General features: G+C 43.3%; 1 protein-coding gene across 2 annotated transcripts in view; it reads left to right on the top strand.

Annotated features, from left to right (window-relative positions):
• adam19a (ADAM metallopeptidase domain 19a) overlaps positions 1 to 20,103 on the top strand; it is a 263,959-nt gene that overhangs the window by 184,090 nt on the left and 59,766 nt on the right. For both annotated transcript variants that reach the window (XM_028428685.1, XM_028428684.1), the window contains exon 5: positions 9,899 to 9,975. In XM_028428685.1, coding sequence (XP_028284486.1) covers positions 9,899 to 9,975 — 77 coding nt within the window. The remainder of the gene's footprint in view (positions 1 to 9,898; positions 9,976 to 20,103) is intronic.

The following is a 20,103-nucleotide window of genomic DNA, read 5'->3' as shown; positions in this document are numbered from 1 at the left end:
TGTCCCAGAACACACCGTTGGCCAGGTCTGAAACAGTTCCCTGACTTCTGGAGAGTATTCTGGAAAGGGAGGGGCTGTCTCCAACAAAGGAAAAGGAATTACAGAGCTGGAAGACGGAATAGCCACATACAGACCGGCGTTAGAGCCCACTTCCCGACCCCGACCTATGGTATCTTCATGGGGTAGGGACAGAAAAGGATAAAAGGTATAACCTCTAGGGCCCTTCACGCCATAGGTCTGGTCTCTCATATTTATGATGGCTGAGGTCTTGATGAGAAAGTCCAGACCTAAGATGATGGGGATTGCGAGGTGTTGGTCAGACATGATGTGGGTCTCCATAGACCATATCCCCCCATGCCAGGCATACAATATTTGTGTTTTCCCCGCAGCTCCATACTTTTTCCCATCTGCCAGGACAAAGTTCTGGTCGTCAGCTGGCAGCAGTCGTTCCCCTTTCCGAGCTATCTCCAGCCAAAGACTATGCCGCATCAGTGAGTAAGTGCAGCCTGTATCAAAAACAGCACGACATTGTTTGCCCCTCACCTCTATTGGAACATATAGGAGCAGCACGGGAGATTTCTGTCCCTGCTGGACCACAGTCACCACATCAGCAGGCTTCCTGGGCTCTTTAGACGGGCCCTTGTCCTTCTTCGAGGTCCTTTCCTTGGCCTTCTGTTGGTCCACCTTGCCCCAGTATTCCTTAGATGAGGTGCAGTCCTTCTCAACCAAGGTACCAATCTGAACCAGCTGCTCCACATTGGTAACTGTGCCCCTGAGGCATCCTGCTATCCGAGGGTTGCAATTGTTCAGGATTTTCCGCACCAACTCGGACTCAGAGATGTCTGGTTTCCAACGTAGACAAAGAGCGCGGTAGTCGTAAGCAAAATCCCTCAGACACTGTCCAGGTAGCCGCACCATATCCCTCAATTTCTCCTCCACTTCTGTGAGGTAGTCAGGGGGAAGGAAAGCGGCCTTAAAGGCGTCCTTAAATTCTGGCCAGTTGTGAATGCTGTTTCTTGCCACCATCCACCAACTGTGCGCTGGACCTTTGAGATTGTTGGACAGTGCCCCGATCAGCTCCGCATCCATCAATGGACGCACTGCAAAAAAAATCTCACAGCGGTCTAGAAAATTTAAAACATCGGATACCTCACTTGACCCACTAAAAGAAGGAAACTCCATCTGAATGGCAGGCTTGGAATAAACCACAGATGGTCTGGTAGCTGGCTGGTTGTACGAAACATCCCCTGGACTAGATACACTGGAGCGGAGTGTAAAGGGCTGGGTGCCCGGCTGAGCCAGAACTCCAGTACCTGGAGGTGGAAACTGAACACTCACTGGAGTGGGAGTGGGCTGGCTATCCTGAACTGCACTGGTAGTACTCGCCTTCATCTCAGGAGTGGCCAGGCTGGTCAACTGACTTATTCCCTCGATGTTAAGAGGATCAGATGTTTGGGTGAATGTACTGGCAGCTGTTGTGTGTGCTAATGGAGCTCTAGGTCCAATTGGAGTAAGAGCGGAGCGACTAGGAGGTAGATGGACAGTCGCCTCAGCATGTGACACGGGCCTATGGACAGCAACCAGGCTGGCGCGCTTCAGCCGTTCAAATTCTGCTTTCCATTTATCATCCCGTCTCTGTAGGCACTCCACTAATTTTTCTTCAAACTGTTTAAAGGTGGAGATCATGTTTTCCTCCATCATCCCAATGCTGCGGTCCACATAGTTCCTTATGCTGGCCTCTCGATTTAATGCACTATTAAGGGAATCCCTGAAATCGCTCTCAAGGATATTCAGTCTCTCCACGACTGACCCTAAATCAGTGGTAATGGATGTGAGAGCCGGAAAGTTGAGGTAAGATGTGCTACCCTCCTCTCCACCAATGCTCTGGTCACTTTCATCCGCGTCTGCAAGCCATAACGAACTAAGTAGGGAAGTTATTTCACCAACAGGATTCCGCCTAGTGACCCAGGTGTCTCCCCTTTCTTCATGGTGCTGATCACTATGCCCAGGCCCTGACGTAGGTGTAGAAGCCCGTGTGCCCGGCTCAAAAGTTTCATTCTCAGGGTATTCCTCCAGCTCATCCAGTGAGGCACCTCTCAGATCATCCATGTTTTTTTTTTTTTTTTTTTTTTTTTGTGTGTGTACGCTTCACTGACTAACCAATTGTTTTGCAGTAAAACCTGTGCAGTACATTTGTGCTACCTACTCTACGTCTCTAAACAATCCTTATCGAGAACACCCCAAAACCAGCCTTCAATAAACAAGTCAACAATCAATACAATAATGCAAAAAAACACTGCAATATCATTCCCCGTACGGGCCACCATCTGTAACAATCTGCTAGGTGAATTAGCTGACGTTACTAAACACGGGTTCTTTGAATGACCTCCTAAAGTTAACTGTTAGTTGAAAGGAACATAAACCAGGGGAATTCTTTTAAGAAAATGTATTCAACCAACTGAAATCACCACCACCACAAACCCGGCATACATTTGTCCATAATATTTTGTACATACAAAGCGAATACACTCAGTCTTTTTCTGAGGCTCAGTCCTTAATCCAATAGTCCACTGGCTCAAAAATCCCAAACGATTAATCCAAATGAAGAAAAACCCAAAAATATACACAAAAATAAGCGATCGCTTAAATAGTTCCAAAAACGAATCAAACATGGAAAAATCTCACCCTAGTTATCAATGTCGGCGATAGAAGGATTCGAACTCGGGCCCACCGCGTGGTAGCGCCCGACTTATCCACTGCGCCAACGTGGCAACTGCTTCACTTCATTGTCCGAGGAGGCCAAGTGCGGGTCTCGTGCGGCGTTCCCGGGATTGGTATTCCTCGTTTCTTGCTTTACTGTCTAGTCTCTTTTCTCCAGCACTCGATCGGTCCGGAGCTCCTTCACACACATTACAACCTTTACACAATTCACTCTATCCTACACCCTGGCGCCAACACACATCACCTGCCACACTTCTCTCTCTCTACTTCCGGCTTCCTATCTCTCTCCTGACTTCCCCTTAAATGCACTCGGGTGCGGCGCTAGTCACAGCGCCCTCTAGCCTGCCATAAAGCCCCACACATACCATTTAATAGCACAGTGAATTCAATAAAAATGCATATATACATGACCTTCTTGTACTGCATATATGACATATTCAAGTGACATTTAAGCTGTCACACCTGTATGCAGTCAAATGCATTGCCATAGCCCAATTAACATTGTTACACTTGGCGAGCTAGCCAGGAGCCTGATGGTGGTGTGAATGAATGTATGAATGTATAATTTTTTTTTAGAAACATCCACAAAAAAAAATGCATTTCATTGAAAAGAGTGGGGTGAATGTTTCACATTCTGTGATTATTTTCGGTGTTACTAACACAGAGAGTGATGAGGAAATAATAGATTGCCTCAAGCAGTATGATTCGATAAAGAACACTATTTATGTTGATGATCCTAAAAGTATTTTCTATAAAAACCTGATCGTTGAGTATACTTACCGCACGGCAATAAACGCTCTCGAACCGCTATTGCCATATTCTTACCAATCCAAGATCGATCCTGATTTGATTTTGTGTGTCAAATTACTTGCCACTGAATGCCCAGCCACAGCAGGAGTTCGAAACCCCCCTGACTACATCAACCAACTGAAGCAAATTGCAGACCACAGTGGTGAAAAATTTGAAGATGTCTTAAAGGAAGTCATGAGTCAGCTAAGTCAACATTTGGATTCTGTGGAACAAAGCAGTGACTTGGAAGAGGAAGCTTCAGTTCAGATTGTGGGAACCGCACCACCCCTGTCTGGCCAACAGGGGTCGCCAACTGAACAAAATATACAACCTAGTTCTGCTTCCAGCCCTTCCATGCCTGACCAACAGGGGTCCCTGCCCCGAACCCAAAGACTGACTTTGTCTGCCTCTGATTTAAATCCAACTGAAATACAAAAAGTGGTGGTTGAACACATTGTGAAAACTGATGACTTGAATACCCATGCTTTACCTTCTCTCCGAATCCGTCCTTTTTCTGGAAAATCTCCCAGACCAAATAATGAAACCGATTATGAAACTTGGATATCATATATTGAGTTGTTGCTGGCTGATCCATCCCTTCCACCTCGACATGTGACTCGCAGAATTTTGGAAAGCCTGCTCTCACCTGCTGCAGATGTTGTCAAAGGTTTGGGTCCAGACACATTACTAACTGTCTATTTGAAAGTGTTAGACTCTGCATACGCAACTGTTAAAGATGGAAAAGAACTCTTCAACGCTCAATTTCTGAATACTCTGCAAGATCCGGGTGAGAAACCATCAGCTTATCTACAATGATTACAACTCACATTAAACACAGTGGTGAAGAGAGGTGGCATTCCATTTTCTGACATTGACAAACATCTACTTAAGCAGTTCTGTCGTGGGTGCTGGGACACTGTGATTGACAAGCTGCAGCTGGAGCACAGGAAGAGCAACCCACCATCTTTTTCTGAGTTTCTGCTAATGCTCCGTACAGAAGAGGACAGGCAGCTGACTAAAGAGAGTCTGATGAAAAACATCTTACAACCTCCAAGCAGCGAGCCCATGTCCACTCTCAGAATGCATGTTCTTGTGGCCACACTGACAACAAGGCCATAAGTGAGCTCAAGCAGCAGATGCAGAAATTACAAAGGCAGATGTCAGCCTTGCTGGCACAAGGATCCCCCTCATCTCTCTCTTCCAATCCAGTCTCAGCCAAAAACAGACCAGCAAAACCAGTACTCAGCAGCAACACATCCAGACCCAGTCCAGGATATTGTTTCAAGTGTGGAGAGGATGGACACATTTCAGCTGGATGTAATAATGACCCAAATCCAACACTTGTACAACAAAAGAAAAAAAATTACAACAGAAACAACAAGCATGGGATTCAAACAATAATCAGTTAAACTAGACACAGTCTCTGCAGGGGGACAGGCAGAGGCTGCTTCAGAACCATGTCCCAAATACCAACCTCGACAAGCCATCTCACCACCAAAAGGAATCATAGGTGCAAAAACTACGGCGCAGATCACAATAAACGGTAACACATTCAATTGCTTACTGAACACCGGATCTCAGGTCACCACTATCTCTCAATTGTTTCACCAACAGTACTTACCAGATCAAGAGATAAAATCATTGCATGACCTGCTGGAAATTGAAGGAGCTAATGGACAACTGGTCCCATACATGGGGTATGTAGAATTAACTGTCACTTTCCCACCTGAATTCCTCGGTGCCCCTCAGGATGTTGACACCCTCGCCTTAGTAGTGCCTGATGTCCGAACCTCCAGCCAGCCATACATTCTCATCGGCACCAACACACTTGATCCTATGTATGAAATTTACCTCTCCACTCACCCTTCATTCGTCCCATATGCACATGGCTACAGAGCAGTACACAAAATCCTTGAGTTAAGACACAGACTGGCCAATGTTCTACATCATGGCATCCTGAAACTGCACTCCACCAGTCCACAGACCATCCTGGCTGGACACACTGTTGCCTTGGAGGGCATAGCAACCACTCGCTCCCTTCAGTCTGAAAAGTCCATTTTGGTTGAGCATCCAGTATCCTTCTCACTACCTGGTGGTGTAATTGTCCAGTCCTGTGTAGTAGAACTCCCAACTCATCAGCCATATCACTTACCTGTGGTGATCAAGAATGAGTCAGACCATGACATAACCCTCCCAGCCAGAGCCGCCATTGCTGAGATCAGCGCCATCCAATCCATCATGAGTAAAGAACAGAGCGTGCATGAACATCAACAGCATCCCGGAAGTCTTTGCAAAACACGACCTCGACTTTGGGAGAACTGACAAAGTCAAACATCATATAAAGATCAAAAAATATTTGGACTCTTACAAGTACCTGGGTGTTCACCTCAACAACAAACTTGACTGGACTCACAACACAGACGCACTGTACAGGAAGGGCCAGAGCAGGCTCTACCTGCTGAGGAGACTGCGGTCTTTTGGAGTGAAAGGGGCACTCCTGAAGACCTTTTATGACTCTGTGGTGGCATCAGTCATCATGTATGGTGTGGTCTGCTGGAACAGCAGCATCACTGAGAGGGAGAGGAAGAAGCTGGACAGAGTCATCAGGAAGTCCAGCTCTGTCCTGGGCTGCTCTCTGGACTCAGTGCAGGAGGTGGGTGACAGGAGGGTCCTGGCAAAACTAACATCCATGCTGGACAATGAGTCCCACCCCCTGCAGGACACCCTGTCAGCCCTGCAGAGCAGCTTCAGTGGCAGACTGCTCCACCCTCGGTGTGTGAAGGAGAGATACAGAAGGTCTTTCCTTCCTGCTGCTGTCAGACTGTATAATAAACACTTCTGATAGGTGCTATACTCAATACAATAAATTATCTATTTAGTTTTTGATGCACTATGTACAGTTTATAAACCATTTCTACCTCCACTCACCTGTGCAATAACTGTTAAATATGTAAACTGTTTATAATGTATATATCTTTTATTGGTAGCCTATTTTATAATGTATATATCTTTTTCCTAACTTATCCCTTGCTGTCTGTATGCCGTTGCAAAAATGCAATTTCCCCATTGTGGGACTAATAAAGGTTTCTTAATCTTAATCTTAATCTTAAACTTTCAGACCCTACTCCCTTCAAGCAGCATCCCAGGCCCATCCATCCCCAAGATCTGGATGCAGTGAGACAGCATTTGAAGGAGCTGCTTGACTCGGGAGTCATCAGGGAGTCAGAGTCACCTTTTGCTTCACCCATAGTCGTTGTGAGGAAGAAAAATGGAAGTGTGAGATTATGCATTGACTACAGGAAGTTAAACTTACAAACCATCAAAGACGCCTACGCGCTGCCAAAGCTTGAAGACACATTCACTGCCACTGCTCTATCTGGATCAGAATGGTTCTCTGTGCTTGACCTGAAATCAGGATATTATCAAATAGAAATGGATGAAAAGGACAAACAGAAAACAGCATTCACATGCCCACTTGGCTTCTATGAGTTCAATCGAATGCCCCAAGGTGTCACAAATGCACCCAGTACATTCCAGCGTTTAATGGAAAGATGTATGGGAGAACTGAACCTGAAGGAAGTATTAGTCTTTATTGATGACCTCATTGTCTTTGCACCTACACTGGAAGAACATGAGGAGAGATTGTTGAAAGTTCTTGCCAAACTCAAAGAATATGGACTGAAGCTGTCTGTGGAAAAGTGCATTTTTTTTCAGACATCTGTGAAGTACCTTGGGCATGTTATTTCCAGACATGTAGTCCAAACAGATCCTGATAAAATAGAAACTCTCAAGTCTTGGCCAATCCCCACAAACTACTACTACAGAAGGTTTGTGGAAGGTTACTTAACAGTAGTTAAACCATTGCATGAACTCACTGCTGGATACCCACCTGCACAAAATAAAATCCAATCCACCATCAATCGCAATCAGTACTTCAACCCCAAAGAGCCATTCGGAGGTCGCTGGACTCCAGCCTGCCAAACAGCCTTCAAGACAATCATTACCAAACTCACCTCTGCACCTGTCCTTGCATTTGCCGATCCACAGAAACCGTACCTCCTTCACAAAGATGCCAGCTCAACAGGTCTCGGAGCTGTCCTGTACCAAGAACAAAATGGACAAAACAGAGCCATCGCCTATGCCAGCAGAGGCCTTTCACGCTGTGAATCCAAATATCCTGCTCACAAGTTGGAATTTTTGGCTTTAAAAAGGGCAGTCACTGATAAGTTCCATGACTATCTGTATGGCACCCACTTCACAGTTGTTACTGACAGCAACCCACTCACTTACCTGCTGACTTCTGCCTGACTAGATGCCACTAGTTATAGATGGTTGTCTGCTCTTTCAACATTCTCTTTCAAAATTATATACCGCTCTGGAAAACAGAACCTGGATGCAGATGCTCTTTCACGCAGGCCACACGAACCAATAACTAATGACCCATTGTCCCAAAAAGAGAGGGAGAGAATCCTCAAGTTTGCTCAATATCACCTTGATGATCCCTCCATCACCATTGACCAGCACACTGTCCAGGCAATCTGTGACCGCCAGCTTGTTTACAGTTCGGCCGATGAGATTGCTCTTGTCCAGTCATTTACCATCCACACCGACAGTCTGCCTGACAGCTTCATTAACGACACTCAGTTTGCCTCTCCTGTTATCAATCAGCTTACCCATACAGAGATAAACTTCATTCACACCCATTCAAGGCTCTTAACAACCTTTTCTCCCTGTATGCAGTTAAATGCATTGCCATAGCCCAATTAACATTGTTACACTTGGCGAGCTAGCCAGGAGCCTGATGGTGGTGTGAATGAAGAGATAACGGATTTAGGTGCAAAAACAAAAATTTATTATATTAATATAGTCCATACACAAAACAAAGTTCAGTTCACAGGATCTTTTCCTGTGTTAAAATTAATTGTCTCAAAAAAATGCAATGAGGGGGAAAAAGTAAAGCTGCTGCACTTGCTTGCACAAGAATGTCCAATTGAAGGGTCAACAAAAAAAACCTGACCTGCAGGGCCAGAAGTAACAATTAGTAATCAATAAAAAAAAAAAAAAATCAGTTTACCGGTAAACACTAGTCATAATCATAATAGTTTCAATTCAATACATTCAACATTTCAATATCTAAACACAGTTTAGTAACATTCCATGCAATATTCCAATAAGAAATCGTCCATTTTAACTGCGCAGTTTTCATTGCAATATTGACTTCCTGGTTAGTATTTCACATCAAATCAAAAGAAAACACAATAAATGAAAACACTTGCTTAACAAACAAGGTAGCCGAATTAAAGTTCACATTTTAATGTGTAAAACAAGGTGCACAATGTTGGGGTGCTTCAAGTATTGAAGGCTCAAATTAAGCAGAGTGTCTTAAAACACTCGCGTTCCAAAGGGAATTCCGCTCGCGGTAGCAGCGCCGCTTAACAAAAGTTTAAAACATTAACTAAACAAACTGCTATCAATACAGAGTTCTCTGCTCGGTTAAATATTAATTATGCTTACCGCTGAGTCAAGGTGAGGTTTACAACAAGTATTGTTTGAGGAGAACCGGAGTTTCCGAACGCTCAGCATGCCACCAGCCACAGCAGGAGTGAAGTGCGGAAGGATCCCTCCGTGAGCTAGGACTTATTTTTTTGCCGCGGTACTGAGACAGCGAATCAGAGACGACACAGAGCGTCAGATGGAGAAGCAACTAGTGAAGTCACATGACATGGGTTACACCTGCAACTGATTGGAATAAATGGATTCCAGTGTTGCTGTCATAAATGGTGAATAAACAGTCAATATTTTGTGTTTATTAAACTGTAACCCCCGTGGTTCAACAATGTTAGCACACATGTTCACCCCAGTTTTATCTCATTTATGAATAATCCTCAATCAGTAGTTCTAAAAGCCAAAGAGTGGTTCTTTCTTACCTTCCTAGACAGCCAGTTTCTTGCAAGATTGTCACAAACTCTGAATGTTTAATTCTGTTGTAAAGTTGGACATTTTAACTTGGAGGTCTGTGGGAATTTACTTACTTTTCAAATCACCCTTAAGTGGCCACTGGAGAAACTGCAGATTTAGTTTTGCTTAACAGGAAAACTCGGTCTTACCATATCCAAGAAAACATGTAATGGCTGAGATTCTAACTCCTTTTAAGTCTTCAGATGCTTCTTTTTTTGTTGCAAGTCTGATGATTGGGTGTCCAGAGAGCTCTTTGATTTATCATTTTTACCCATAGCTGTTGTCATGAAACAGGTCATGCTCACTTCAGGAACACCAGGGCACCCAGCCAGCCATTCTATCTGGCTAAACCAGCATATATGCATACATATGATCATTGCTTTCTAAAGCTGGAAACATGTAGTATTGATTCCTATGCTTTCTCCTACAGGATCACTGCTACTATCATGGCCATGTAAAAGGACATCCAGGTTCCTGGGTGGCACTCAGCACATGCTCAGGAGTCAGGTACAATCACAGCTGCACTGAAAAAAATAGTTTTTGGCCCTGTAATTATTACTTCAATTATATATTTAATTCTACAAGGAAATGAGAATTTATTGCTTTTACTTTAAAATAGCAGTTTTTGATGTGTTGATTTACTTGGTGATTGTTTGTAATTATGTGTACTCAGTTTTGTATGTAAATTTAATACTTCAATCCAAGTAATATTCACTAAACAACTTCATTGGTTTAGTTGCTAGATATTTCTAAGTAAAGTGTAATTGGGTGAACTAAGTGAACCTGGCAACCTTCCCTGCACTTGGAGCATGACGTCAGAGCCCCTCCCCACATTTGAATCTTTCCGTCAAACAGTCCAGAGAAGCTACACGTGAACCAGGACGGCGGACTTCATTGAATACATTTGGGAATTTCATGGATATGGAATCATAGAGGTAAGTTTTAAGCAAAACATTTGTACTTTCCTGTGGCTCATTGTTTCTGCACTGAGAGCAGCGGCGCTAGCTAATAGCATGTATTTTCCAGCAAGCTACCTAAGCCAACAGAGGCACGTCCTTTTGTCCTGAGAGGCCCCGAGGTGTAGTTTTTATCAACGCTGGATATGTTCATGAGGCTGCTGGCTAGAAAAAGTGACTTGCATATGGTATATAATGTGACATGATAAGCGTTTTAGAGAAAAGCTGTGCGGCTTGCACCGCTGCCTCCTCTCCCCCACCCTTCATGCGCCACACCTGCCGGTACAAGTCGCTCTAATGCCGCGTTGCCTCCCTCACATCGTTAAGAAATTCACGTTGAGTCGCGCACTTCACATAACAGAATACAGTTGTAGGCTTCCCCATATAGCGTTCTGTTTACATGTGTATGTACTTATGTGTGTTATGTGTTGTTGTCTGCAATAAATGTTCTTGTGTTTAACAGCGTCAGGTTGAAGGCAGAAGGGAAATAAATGTTGCTTGGTGGAGTATCTTGGAGAGAGTGGAGAAGAGCTGATAAAAAGCTAACAGGTATGTGATGATCGTCATGACCATATAGAGATGATCTTCTAGCAACTAGTAATTGTCTTGTGCTAATATAAAATAAAAATTTAATTGTGGATTATGTGTTTGCACAGGATGTCAGCCAAGAAGCAGTGAGAGAGGACTGCAGGAATCCCATCATGAAGATCACTGTCATCCATCCCATCATGGCACAGGAAAACCAACAATGCAGGTGTTATTATTGGACAGGTAATTTGTGTTTTTACTGTTCAGAAATTTAGAAGAAGAAAGCAAGAAATCAGATGACCACGTTTTTATGTTTGTGGTTATAATAATATGTAAATATGTATGTCATTTCAAGTGTCAAATAAAAATATGTCTTTCAAACATCCCCTTGGCAGCAAATGTTTTGGTAAATATTAAATTCATATTAAGTAGTGTATTATTTAATAATAAATATTACTTAATAATTACATAGAATATAACAAAGAAAAGGTTAGTAAAACAACACAGAAACACCAGCAGTCTTTACTTGGGTTTTGTAATTAGATACAATAGTAATCTGAGTAGAAGTTACAAACTATCTGTAAGTATTGCCAGAGAAATTTACTTGGGTATTTTTGTAAAAATAATTGGTTCTAGTAAATAATTATTACTAAGTAAAGATTACAAGCATTTTTTTGTAAATGTGTAAATGTGTAAATGTAAATGTAATGTAAAAGTCACTCCAAATTTATTTCAGTGTGGTTATTCAACATTGTTCAGGTGCAATATCTTTAGCATAATTTACATTCTAACACCTTTTAATATCCATTTGTGTGTAATGTAACTCTGGGGATTTAGCCTTATCCCCTTGCTGTGATCTTCTTCCACGTGTCACACTCTATTACATGATGGGGACATACTGGACAAAATCATTGTCAGTTATTGAACAGGCCTATACAAACAGGTGTAAAAATATCCCCAGCATTTGACACTGGCATAGAATCTGAACAATCATTAGTGTTTCCTGAAAACTGTCTTTTGTGACCATTATAATAAGATTTGAACTTCACCCTGAAAGAAAAATAATCAGCAGAAGTTAGGTTCTTGGTACAGTTTATAAGCAGGCAGTAGGGAGAGAGGTCCCGTCACCTATTCTTTGTTATTAATAGAGGAAAACAAGAACAATGCCAGGTTTCCTTTCAGCATAGAATCACAGCAATCTCAATAAGATCACTTTAACTTCTCTTGAAGTCAGTTATGAGAATATTTGTATTTAGAGTCAGGGTTTAGAGTGTATTATAGCACATGGAAGGCTTTGTCACCAATGGTCGGTGCAAAGAATTCCACAGTGTTGTGTGCATAGGGCCAATACACTTCAGCATGTGTTCCCCTTATGCATTGTTATTTATACCAGTAGTGCTGATTCCTTTTCTGTGGCTATAGACCTCTTTTAATGATCACATATTGACATATTAACATATTAATGATCACACTATTTTAGCTTAAGTTATCTACCAAAACCACTCACCTTTAGATGTTTAGATATTTGTTGTAGTGTCATTGCATCTCTTAAATGTTTGCCACTACCTGATTTGTGACATCAACACATATAGTTTTGGATGAAGTTTTGTCCAAATAGAGAACTCACTTGACTAGAGAGTCAGAATTTTGCATCTTGTTCCTTCTCCTTCAGATTGTCATGAAAATAACTAATTTGATCCTCTTAAGGGATCCAGGCTGCAGTTTTAAGTCTTAAATGTTCAGAGCCTCAGACGGATTTTAATATGGGATGCTTTGAATATTGAAGGCTCAGATTGAAGCTTTCCCCTGGCAAAGAAGCTGCACATCCTTAGGACATATGTCCCCAAAAATATATTCATGAATTTGATCCAATAAAAGAGACATCAAGTTACAGCTCAGTGTGGCTTTGGTAGGAATTTGTAAGGCTTTCAGTGTAGGACCCAGAAGCAGGACATGAGAGGGTGGCGTTTTTACGGTGAGTTTAATATTTACAAGTGATTACAAAATAGTTTGTGAAGATGAGGTGGCGAGGCACAGGCAACTGGCTGGAGGAGCACAATGAATCCGAAGGTTCGTACCTGAAATAGAGCGGAGAGCACCGTGAGTCTTTCTCAAAATCTTTTCTCAAAAATACAACTGATCAAAGAATTCCTTCTTAAGAACAGCAGCAAGAGTGTACCACAAAAGGAGACAATCCAGCGTCGAAGGTAAGTCGCGCTCCAGCTTTAAAGGAGGACCGACAGGAAGTGAGGTGTCATAGATCCGCCTCCAGCCAAGCTCCACTGCGCTCCCACCATGGGGACCGAGCACCCCCTACGGGAAAAAGGAACAACCAACACCCCAAAAACACAGAACACCAACACCCTCAATTCAATTCAATTCAATTCAGTTTTATTTATATAGTGCATATTACAATCAGACATTGTCTCAAAGCGCTTCACAGGAACCCCCTAAGAGCACTGTGGCAAGGAAAAACTCCCTTTAAGAGGAAGAAACCTTGAGCAGGACCCGTCAGCTTAAGGGGGAACCAGTCCTGCTGCTAGTCAGAGAGGATGAAGGAGAGAGAGAGAGGAAAGAGAGAGAGAGAGAGAGGATGAAGGAGAGAGAGGAGAGAGAGGATGAAGGAGAGAGAGAAAGAGAGGAGCAAACATGATACAAACATGATACAGTACAGAGCAAATATGACAGCAAGATGAAACAGTGATGATGATATTACCAGTATGAGCCAGACTAAGGAGAGTAGAGGAGAGGTCAGAGGGTGAGGGGGAAACTACTGGGTCATGTTTGTGCCCCCCGACAACGTAGGCCTAGAGAGAGGACAGGGGCCGGACTGCAGGTCAGCATGGTCAGCATGGGTGTTGAGACCTGTAAAGAGACAGAGAGAGAGCAAGAGCGAGGCACAGAACTACGAGGAAGACAGTAAACACAGATTATGAGACGATATTACCCAGTATGAGCCAGACTAAGGAGAGTAGAGGAGAGGTCAGAGGGTGAGGGGGAAACTGCTCAGAGGATCATGTTTGTGCCCCCCCGACAACGTAGGGCAAGAGAAACTTCACGGGCCGGACTGCAGGTCAGCATGCAGGTCTTGAGCCCAGTGTGAGCCAGACTAAGGAGAGAAAAGGAGAGGTTAGAGGGTGAGAGGCAAACTGCTCAGTGGATCATGTTTGTGCCCCCGACAACGTAGGCCTAGAGCAGCATAGCTGTGCTACACACTAGGTCTAAGGCTAACTGTAAGCCTTACTAAACAGAAAAGTTTTAAGTCTAGTCTTAAAGGTGGAGGCAGTGTCTGCCTCTCTGACCCATAATGGTAACTGGTTCCATAATAGTGGTGCCTGATAGCTGAAAGCTCGTCCTCCCATTCTACTTTTATGAATCCTAGGAACTACAAGTAAACCTGCACTCAGAGATCTGAGTGTCCTATTAGGAACATATGGTACAATCAGGTCCTGCAGATACAATGGAGCAAGTCCATGAAGAGCCTTGTAGGTTAGAAGAAGGATCTTGAAGTGTATTCTTGAGTCCACTGGGAGCCAGTGAAGAGACGCTAGGACAGGAGAGATATGATCCCTTTGGCTACTTCCTGTCAGAACTCTAGCTGCTGCGTTCTGGATCAGCTGCAGACTGTTGATGGAGTAATGTGGACATCCTGACAATAAAGAGTTGCAGTAGTCCAGTCTTGAAGTGACAAAAGCATGGATGAGCTTTTCAGCATCACTCTGAGAGAGGATGCTCCTGATCTTAGTAATATTACGCAGGTGAAAGAAAGCGGTCTTGGAGACCTGCTTAATATGAGAGACAAATGACATGTCTTGATCAAAGATGACTCCAAGGTTCCTCACAGTCGTAGTGGAGGCCAGAGTAATTCCATCCAGAGAGAAAGTATTATCTGATAGACTAGTTCTGAGATGTTTAGGTCCAAAAACAATGACCTCAGTCTTGTCCGAGTTTAATAGTAAAAAGTTGGAGGACATCCAGTCCTTTATGTCCTTTAGACACGCCTGTAGTCTGACTAGCGGCTCCGTTTCTTCAGGCTTCATGGATAAATACAGCTGGGTATCATCAGCATAACAATGAAAGTTTATGCCGTGCTTCTGGATGATGTTTCCTAGAGGGAGCATGTAGAGGGTGAACAGGATCGGTCCGAGCACAGAACCCTGCGGAACACCATGGTTAACCCTTGTACCTGTGGAAGAAACATCGTTAGCATGAACAAAGTGAAATCTGTCAGATAAATATGATTTAAACCAGCGCAGTGCTGTTCCTGTAATCCTGATCTCGTGTTCTAATCTGTGTAGCAGGATGCGATGATCTACGGTGTCAAAGGCAGCACTAAGATCCAGTAGAACGAGTACAGAGACGAGTTCCCGGTCCAATGCCATGAGGAGGCCATTGGTGACTTTAAGCAGTGCTGTTTCTGTGCTGTGATGGGCTCTGAATCCAGACTGGAAAGCATCGAGCAGACTGTTCCTATGCAGGTGGTCATTTAGCTGACTTACAACAGCTCTTTCGAGTATTTTGGAGATAAAGGTGCGAGGCTCCACAGAGCTGTGGCTCTTTGTCAGCCTGGCTACAGCGTTAAAGAGAAAGCGCGGGTTGTTCTTGTTTTCTTCTATTAGTGATGAATAGTAGGCTGTCCTGGCTTTGCGAAGGGCCTTCTTATACGTCAGCAGACTGTCTCTCCAGGCCCTCTGGGAGTCATCTGATTTAGAGGACTGCCACATCCTCTCCATCCTTCGTGTAATCTGTTTCAGTGATCGGATTTTTGAGTTGTACCACGGAGCTAGCCTCTTCTGGTTTGTAGTTTTCTTCTTCTTCAGTGGAGCAATCCTGTTTAAGACTGAGTGTAGTGTGTCTGCAGTGTTGTTGACAAAGCGGTCCAGCTCTGCAGGAGTAATATTTAAGTTGGTACCACCATCAGTACTTGGGACTGTGGGAGTACTGGTAGGATTGCTGTCCTAAACTGCTTTACGGCGTCTTCAGACAGACATCTGCTGTAGTAGACCTTTTCCTCAGGTGCTGGTAGGTCTGAAAGAGAGAAAGGTTATTAATGAGTGATCTGAAAGAACAGGATTTTGAGACCATACTAGCAGGTTCCAGGCCGTAGGTGAGAACCAGGTCGAGGGTGTGACTGTGGCAGTGTGTGGGTTCATTTACTAACTGAGAGAACCCAAGAGTGAATCCAAGAGTGAGTTGAAGGCAATCTTCAGACTGTCGGAGTCTACGTCCATATGAATGTTAAAGTCACCCACTATAATGACTTTATCTGTGCTAAGCACTAAACTTGATAAGAAGTCTGAAAACTCCAGCAGGAACTCTGAATAAGCAGCAGCAGGTGGACGATACACTACGACGAGTAAAACAAATTCTGACTTCTTCCAGCTTCCGTGAGACAGGCTGAGAGTGAGACTCTCAAAAGAAGTAAGTAGACTTAGGTCTAGGATTCATCTGAAGACTGGAGCGGTAGATTGCTGCCACTCCTCCTCCGCGACCTGTAACTCTAGGAACATGACAGTTAATATAACAAGACGGAGTTGATTCATTTAAAGCAACATATTCTTCATCCTGTAACCAAGTCTCAGTGAGACAAAATATATCAGTGTGATGATCAATAATTAAGTCATTAACTAAGAGCGACTTAGAGTGGAGGGATTGTATGTTAAACAATCCACACCTGAGTGTTCTGTTACCTTGTTCTATGTGTGTGTGTGTGTTAGTGTGTATTTTAGGTTATTATGATTAATATATCTTAACTTGTGTGCTTGATGAACTGTGGGAGGACGTGTGACCGTCACCACTTCAATAACATTATTAAGCTTAGTGTTTCTATGTGTAGTTGTATTTAATGTGTTTCTAACTGAGGGCGGCAGTTCTCCAGAAGCAGCAGAGAGGTGTGTAGGACAGCGACTCTGCCTCCTGGCCTCAACCCTGGGTTGTCAGGTTGGTCTAATAAACTTGGCTATGTTGCTAGAAATCAGAGCTGCACCACCCTGGGTGGGATGGATGCCGTCTCTCCTAATAAGGCCAGGTTTCCCCCAGAAAGTTTCCCAGTTATCTATAAAGGCCACGTTGTTGTCTGGACACCACCATGACAGCCAGCGACGGAGCAAGGACATGCGGCTAAACATGTCATCACTGGTCAGATTTGGGAGGGGACCAGAGAACGCTACGGAGTCCGACATGGTTTTAGCTAAATTACACACCAACTCATTAACTTTAGTGACCTCTGATTGGCGAAGCCGGGTGTCATTAACACCGACGTGAATTATAATCCTACTGTATTTATGGTTATCTCTCGCCAGCAGCTTCAGGCTACCCTCTATGTCGCCCGCTCTGGCCCCCGGGATGCACTTAACTATAGCCGCTGGTGTCGGCTTTACATGCCGCAAAACAGAGTCGCCAATAACCAGGGTCGGCTTCTCAGCGGGTGTGTCACCGAGTGGGGAAAAACGTTTTGATATATCAAGCGGCTGGTGGTGAACCACGGGCCTTTGTTTCGGGCTACGCTTCCTTCGAACCGTTGTTGGGTGTTGTTAGCCAGTCGTTAGACACACCTGGCCCAGTCAGCCAGATCATCACAGGTAATTATGGAAACATTTAGTGCTATTGTTTTTTAAGTTTTACCCAGACCCACCCACTGAGGTCTGTAACCACATATAAACCATGTTTCCCCACCAAACAGTTAGAACTGATGAAGCTGCTTGGATGAGCAGCGAAACGTCTTCAAGAAAACTCTACAAGTCCAGACGCCTTGCTTCAATGTTCTCTACATATGATGACCTGGATGACTGAGAATCTTTATCAACAAGCATAAGCATCCTTCATTAAAAGCAGCCCTCACTTGCCAGAACAATTCATCTGAGTGTTTGCCTAATGTCCTCTGGTCATGGAAGTGATGTGCTCCAAAAAACTCCTGTGACCCTGTACTACAGGTGGGTTCACAAGATAATAGGGCAGCAGTGGCTCAGTGGTATAGCAGGGTTGTCCAATAACCAACTGGAAGGTTGGTGGTTCAATCCCAACTCCTCCCTAAGTCATTGTTGTGTGTCCTTTGGCAAGACACTTTACCTGCACTGCCTCCAGGGTACTCACTGGTGTGGCATGCCTTGCTGGTCATTGTATTACACTGCTTGGCAGCAGCCTTAAAACAATTCCCTCTGGGATTATTAAAATTATTATTAAAAAAATACAAATAAAATAAATGGATGGATTGGTTAGGATTGGATAAAGTTTGTGATTGTCACCATTTTATTTTACCATTGTGACAGAACTTTGTAACAACTGCCACCCCTAACAGCATATTGGTCTATGTGCGATCTTTTGGTGATAAGGGGGTCTGAAACATTGCCCCTTCTTTAATAAGATTAGATGCCTAAAAATGAGTCACTTTCACAGTCTCATGGAGCATATTCGATCTGCTAAACCTTGTTATCATCCATGTTGACACCTCCATGCCTAATGTGTGACACATTCAGATGCACTAGTATGTGAAACTATTTCTTACTCTCTACTCTCTTACTCTGTATCAGTTACAATCCTGTTTTTTTATAAAGGATTTGAGGCCTTTCTCTTGGGAATGGCACAGCCCTGCAGTACAAAAAACTGGTGATTATGCAAAATAAAAATTTTATGATTGAAAATGTTGCCAGTGGGTAGGTATCTTTGCCTGGAGTTTCGGATCAGAGGCTTTTTCTCAGATTTTAGCCCTGACCTTCTCTGTTCTTATGTGTATGTTTTCCTTTTCACTGCTGCCCTGTAGTTTCTAAATCATTTTCCCAGTCGGCACCTTTCATGCCTTAATGAGGTGTTTTTTGTTGACTCAGGACGAATTACATGATTTTGCGAGAAATTGATACACAGCCTTGGCTACAAAATCACTTAAAATAGAAAAAAAATACTCTGTCTTCTGCATGCATGGCTCAGAGCTCCACTGTAACCATAGAGCTAGGCAGTGGTGGATTTAACACAATAGTCTCCTTTCACACAAAACAAATTGATTCCCATTGTGTCTATTGTGTCTCCTTGTGTCTATGTATGAAGCAAATAGCAAGTCTGACAAAATGTTCACAGGAAAAGAGAAATAGTTTTCATACAAACTTCAAATAAATATTGAACCATAGAGCAGAGGCTGCGTGAGTCATTATTTTTCAAGGTCACGACAGAAATGGATATTCAAGAAGGCTACAAACTACACACAAGAATTTGTTTACCTCTTGAACAAAATATAGCCTTATTATTACAATTTTACAGCACGATTTGCAAAGTGATTACAAAAATGTCCATAAAATAGTTTTCTTTTATATGCTATTATGAGTTTCCATGAATTATACATTATTATATTTGTGCTGTATAATACCAGCCTGACTCGTAATTTTAGAGGCTGAAACCAACATTAATATTTTAAAGTTAGTGTACAATAAATTGAACATTAAATCACTTTGTCATGATTTGTGCTATGGCTTGAATTCTAGTAAAGGGGAGTTGAGCAGTGTGTCTTTCCCCTGCCCAACACAAAGCTGCCTGACAGAGTATGGATTACTGGAAGTGAGAAGGGGTGCAGGGGGTGACCAGGGGGTGCTGTGTTTGTCACACAGCGCTCATAGCATTACACATCAACTAAATGGAGCACGCCTTTACACCCATCGTATCCCATCTTGAGGATATCTCAGCACACAAGCATAAGTACACTCCTGGCAGGTTTGTCCAAGCAGTTGCCAGTGGTATGGCTCCATGGCTCTTAGTAAGAAAATGGGCCACTGTGTAATTTCATTTTGGTAAACGTAGGTCAAAGGTCATGACCTTTCTCTTGATAAAGATTTGGTGGTCAGAGATTTAGAGTCAGTGCGAAGTTGCATACATCCTCACAAACTTGCAAAAGTTTTTGTAAATTGTAGAATGAACTATATAGATTTGGGTGGTCAAGGGTAAAGGTCAAGGTTACTGTGACTGATTAATACCCTAAAATGCTTGGTAGCAACAGTGGATTCACAGTAGCCCAGGTACCCTGCACCTTCCTCCTCTCAGTGATAAGGAGCACTGGCTTATGGCAACTTCATTGTTCTGTAAAGGTAAACAAGCACAATGTCTGTTTTAGGTTTCTGGTGCACTTTAATTAAATCTTGCTGACACTTTAAGAAGGTAATTTGGGGCA

This window comes from Parambassis ranga, chromosome 18, assembly GCF_900634625.1.
Source record: "Parambassis ranga chromosome 18, fParRan2.1, whole genome shotgun sequence".
Lineage (NCBI taxonomy): Eukaryota > Metazoa > Chordata > Actinopteri > Ambassidae > Parambassis > Parambassis ranga.
The sequence above is the reverse complement of the archived record's forward strand: the minus strand, read 5'-3'. Positions and strand labels throughout refer to the sequence as shown.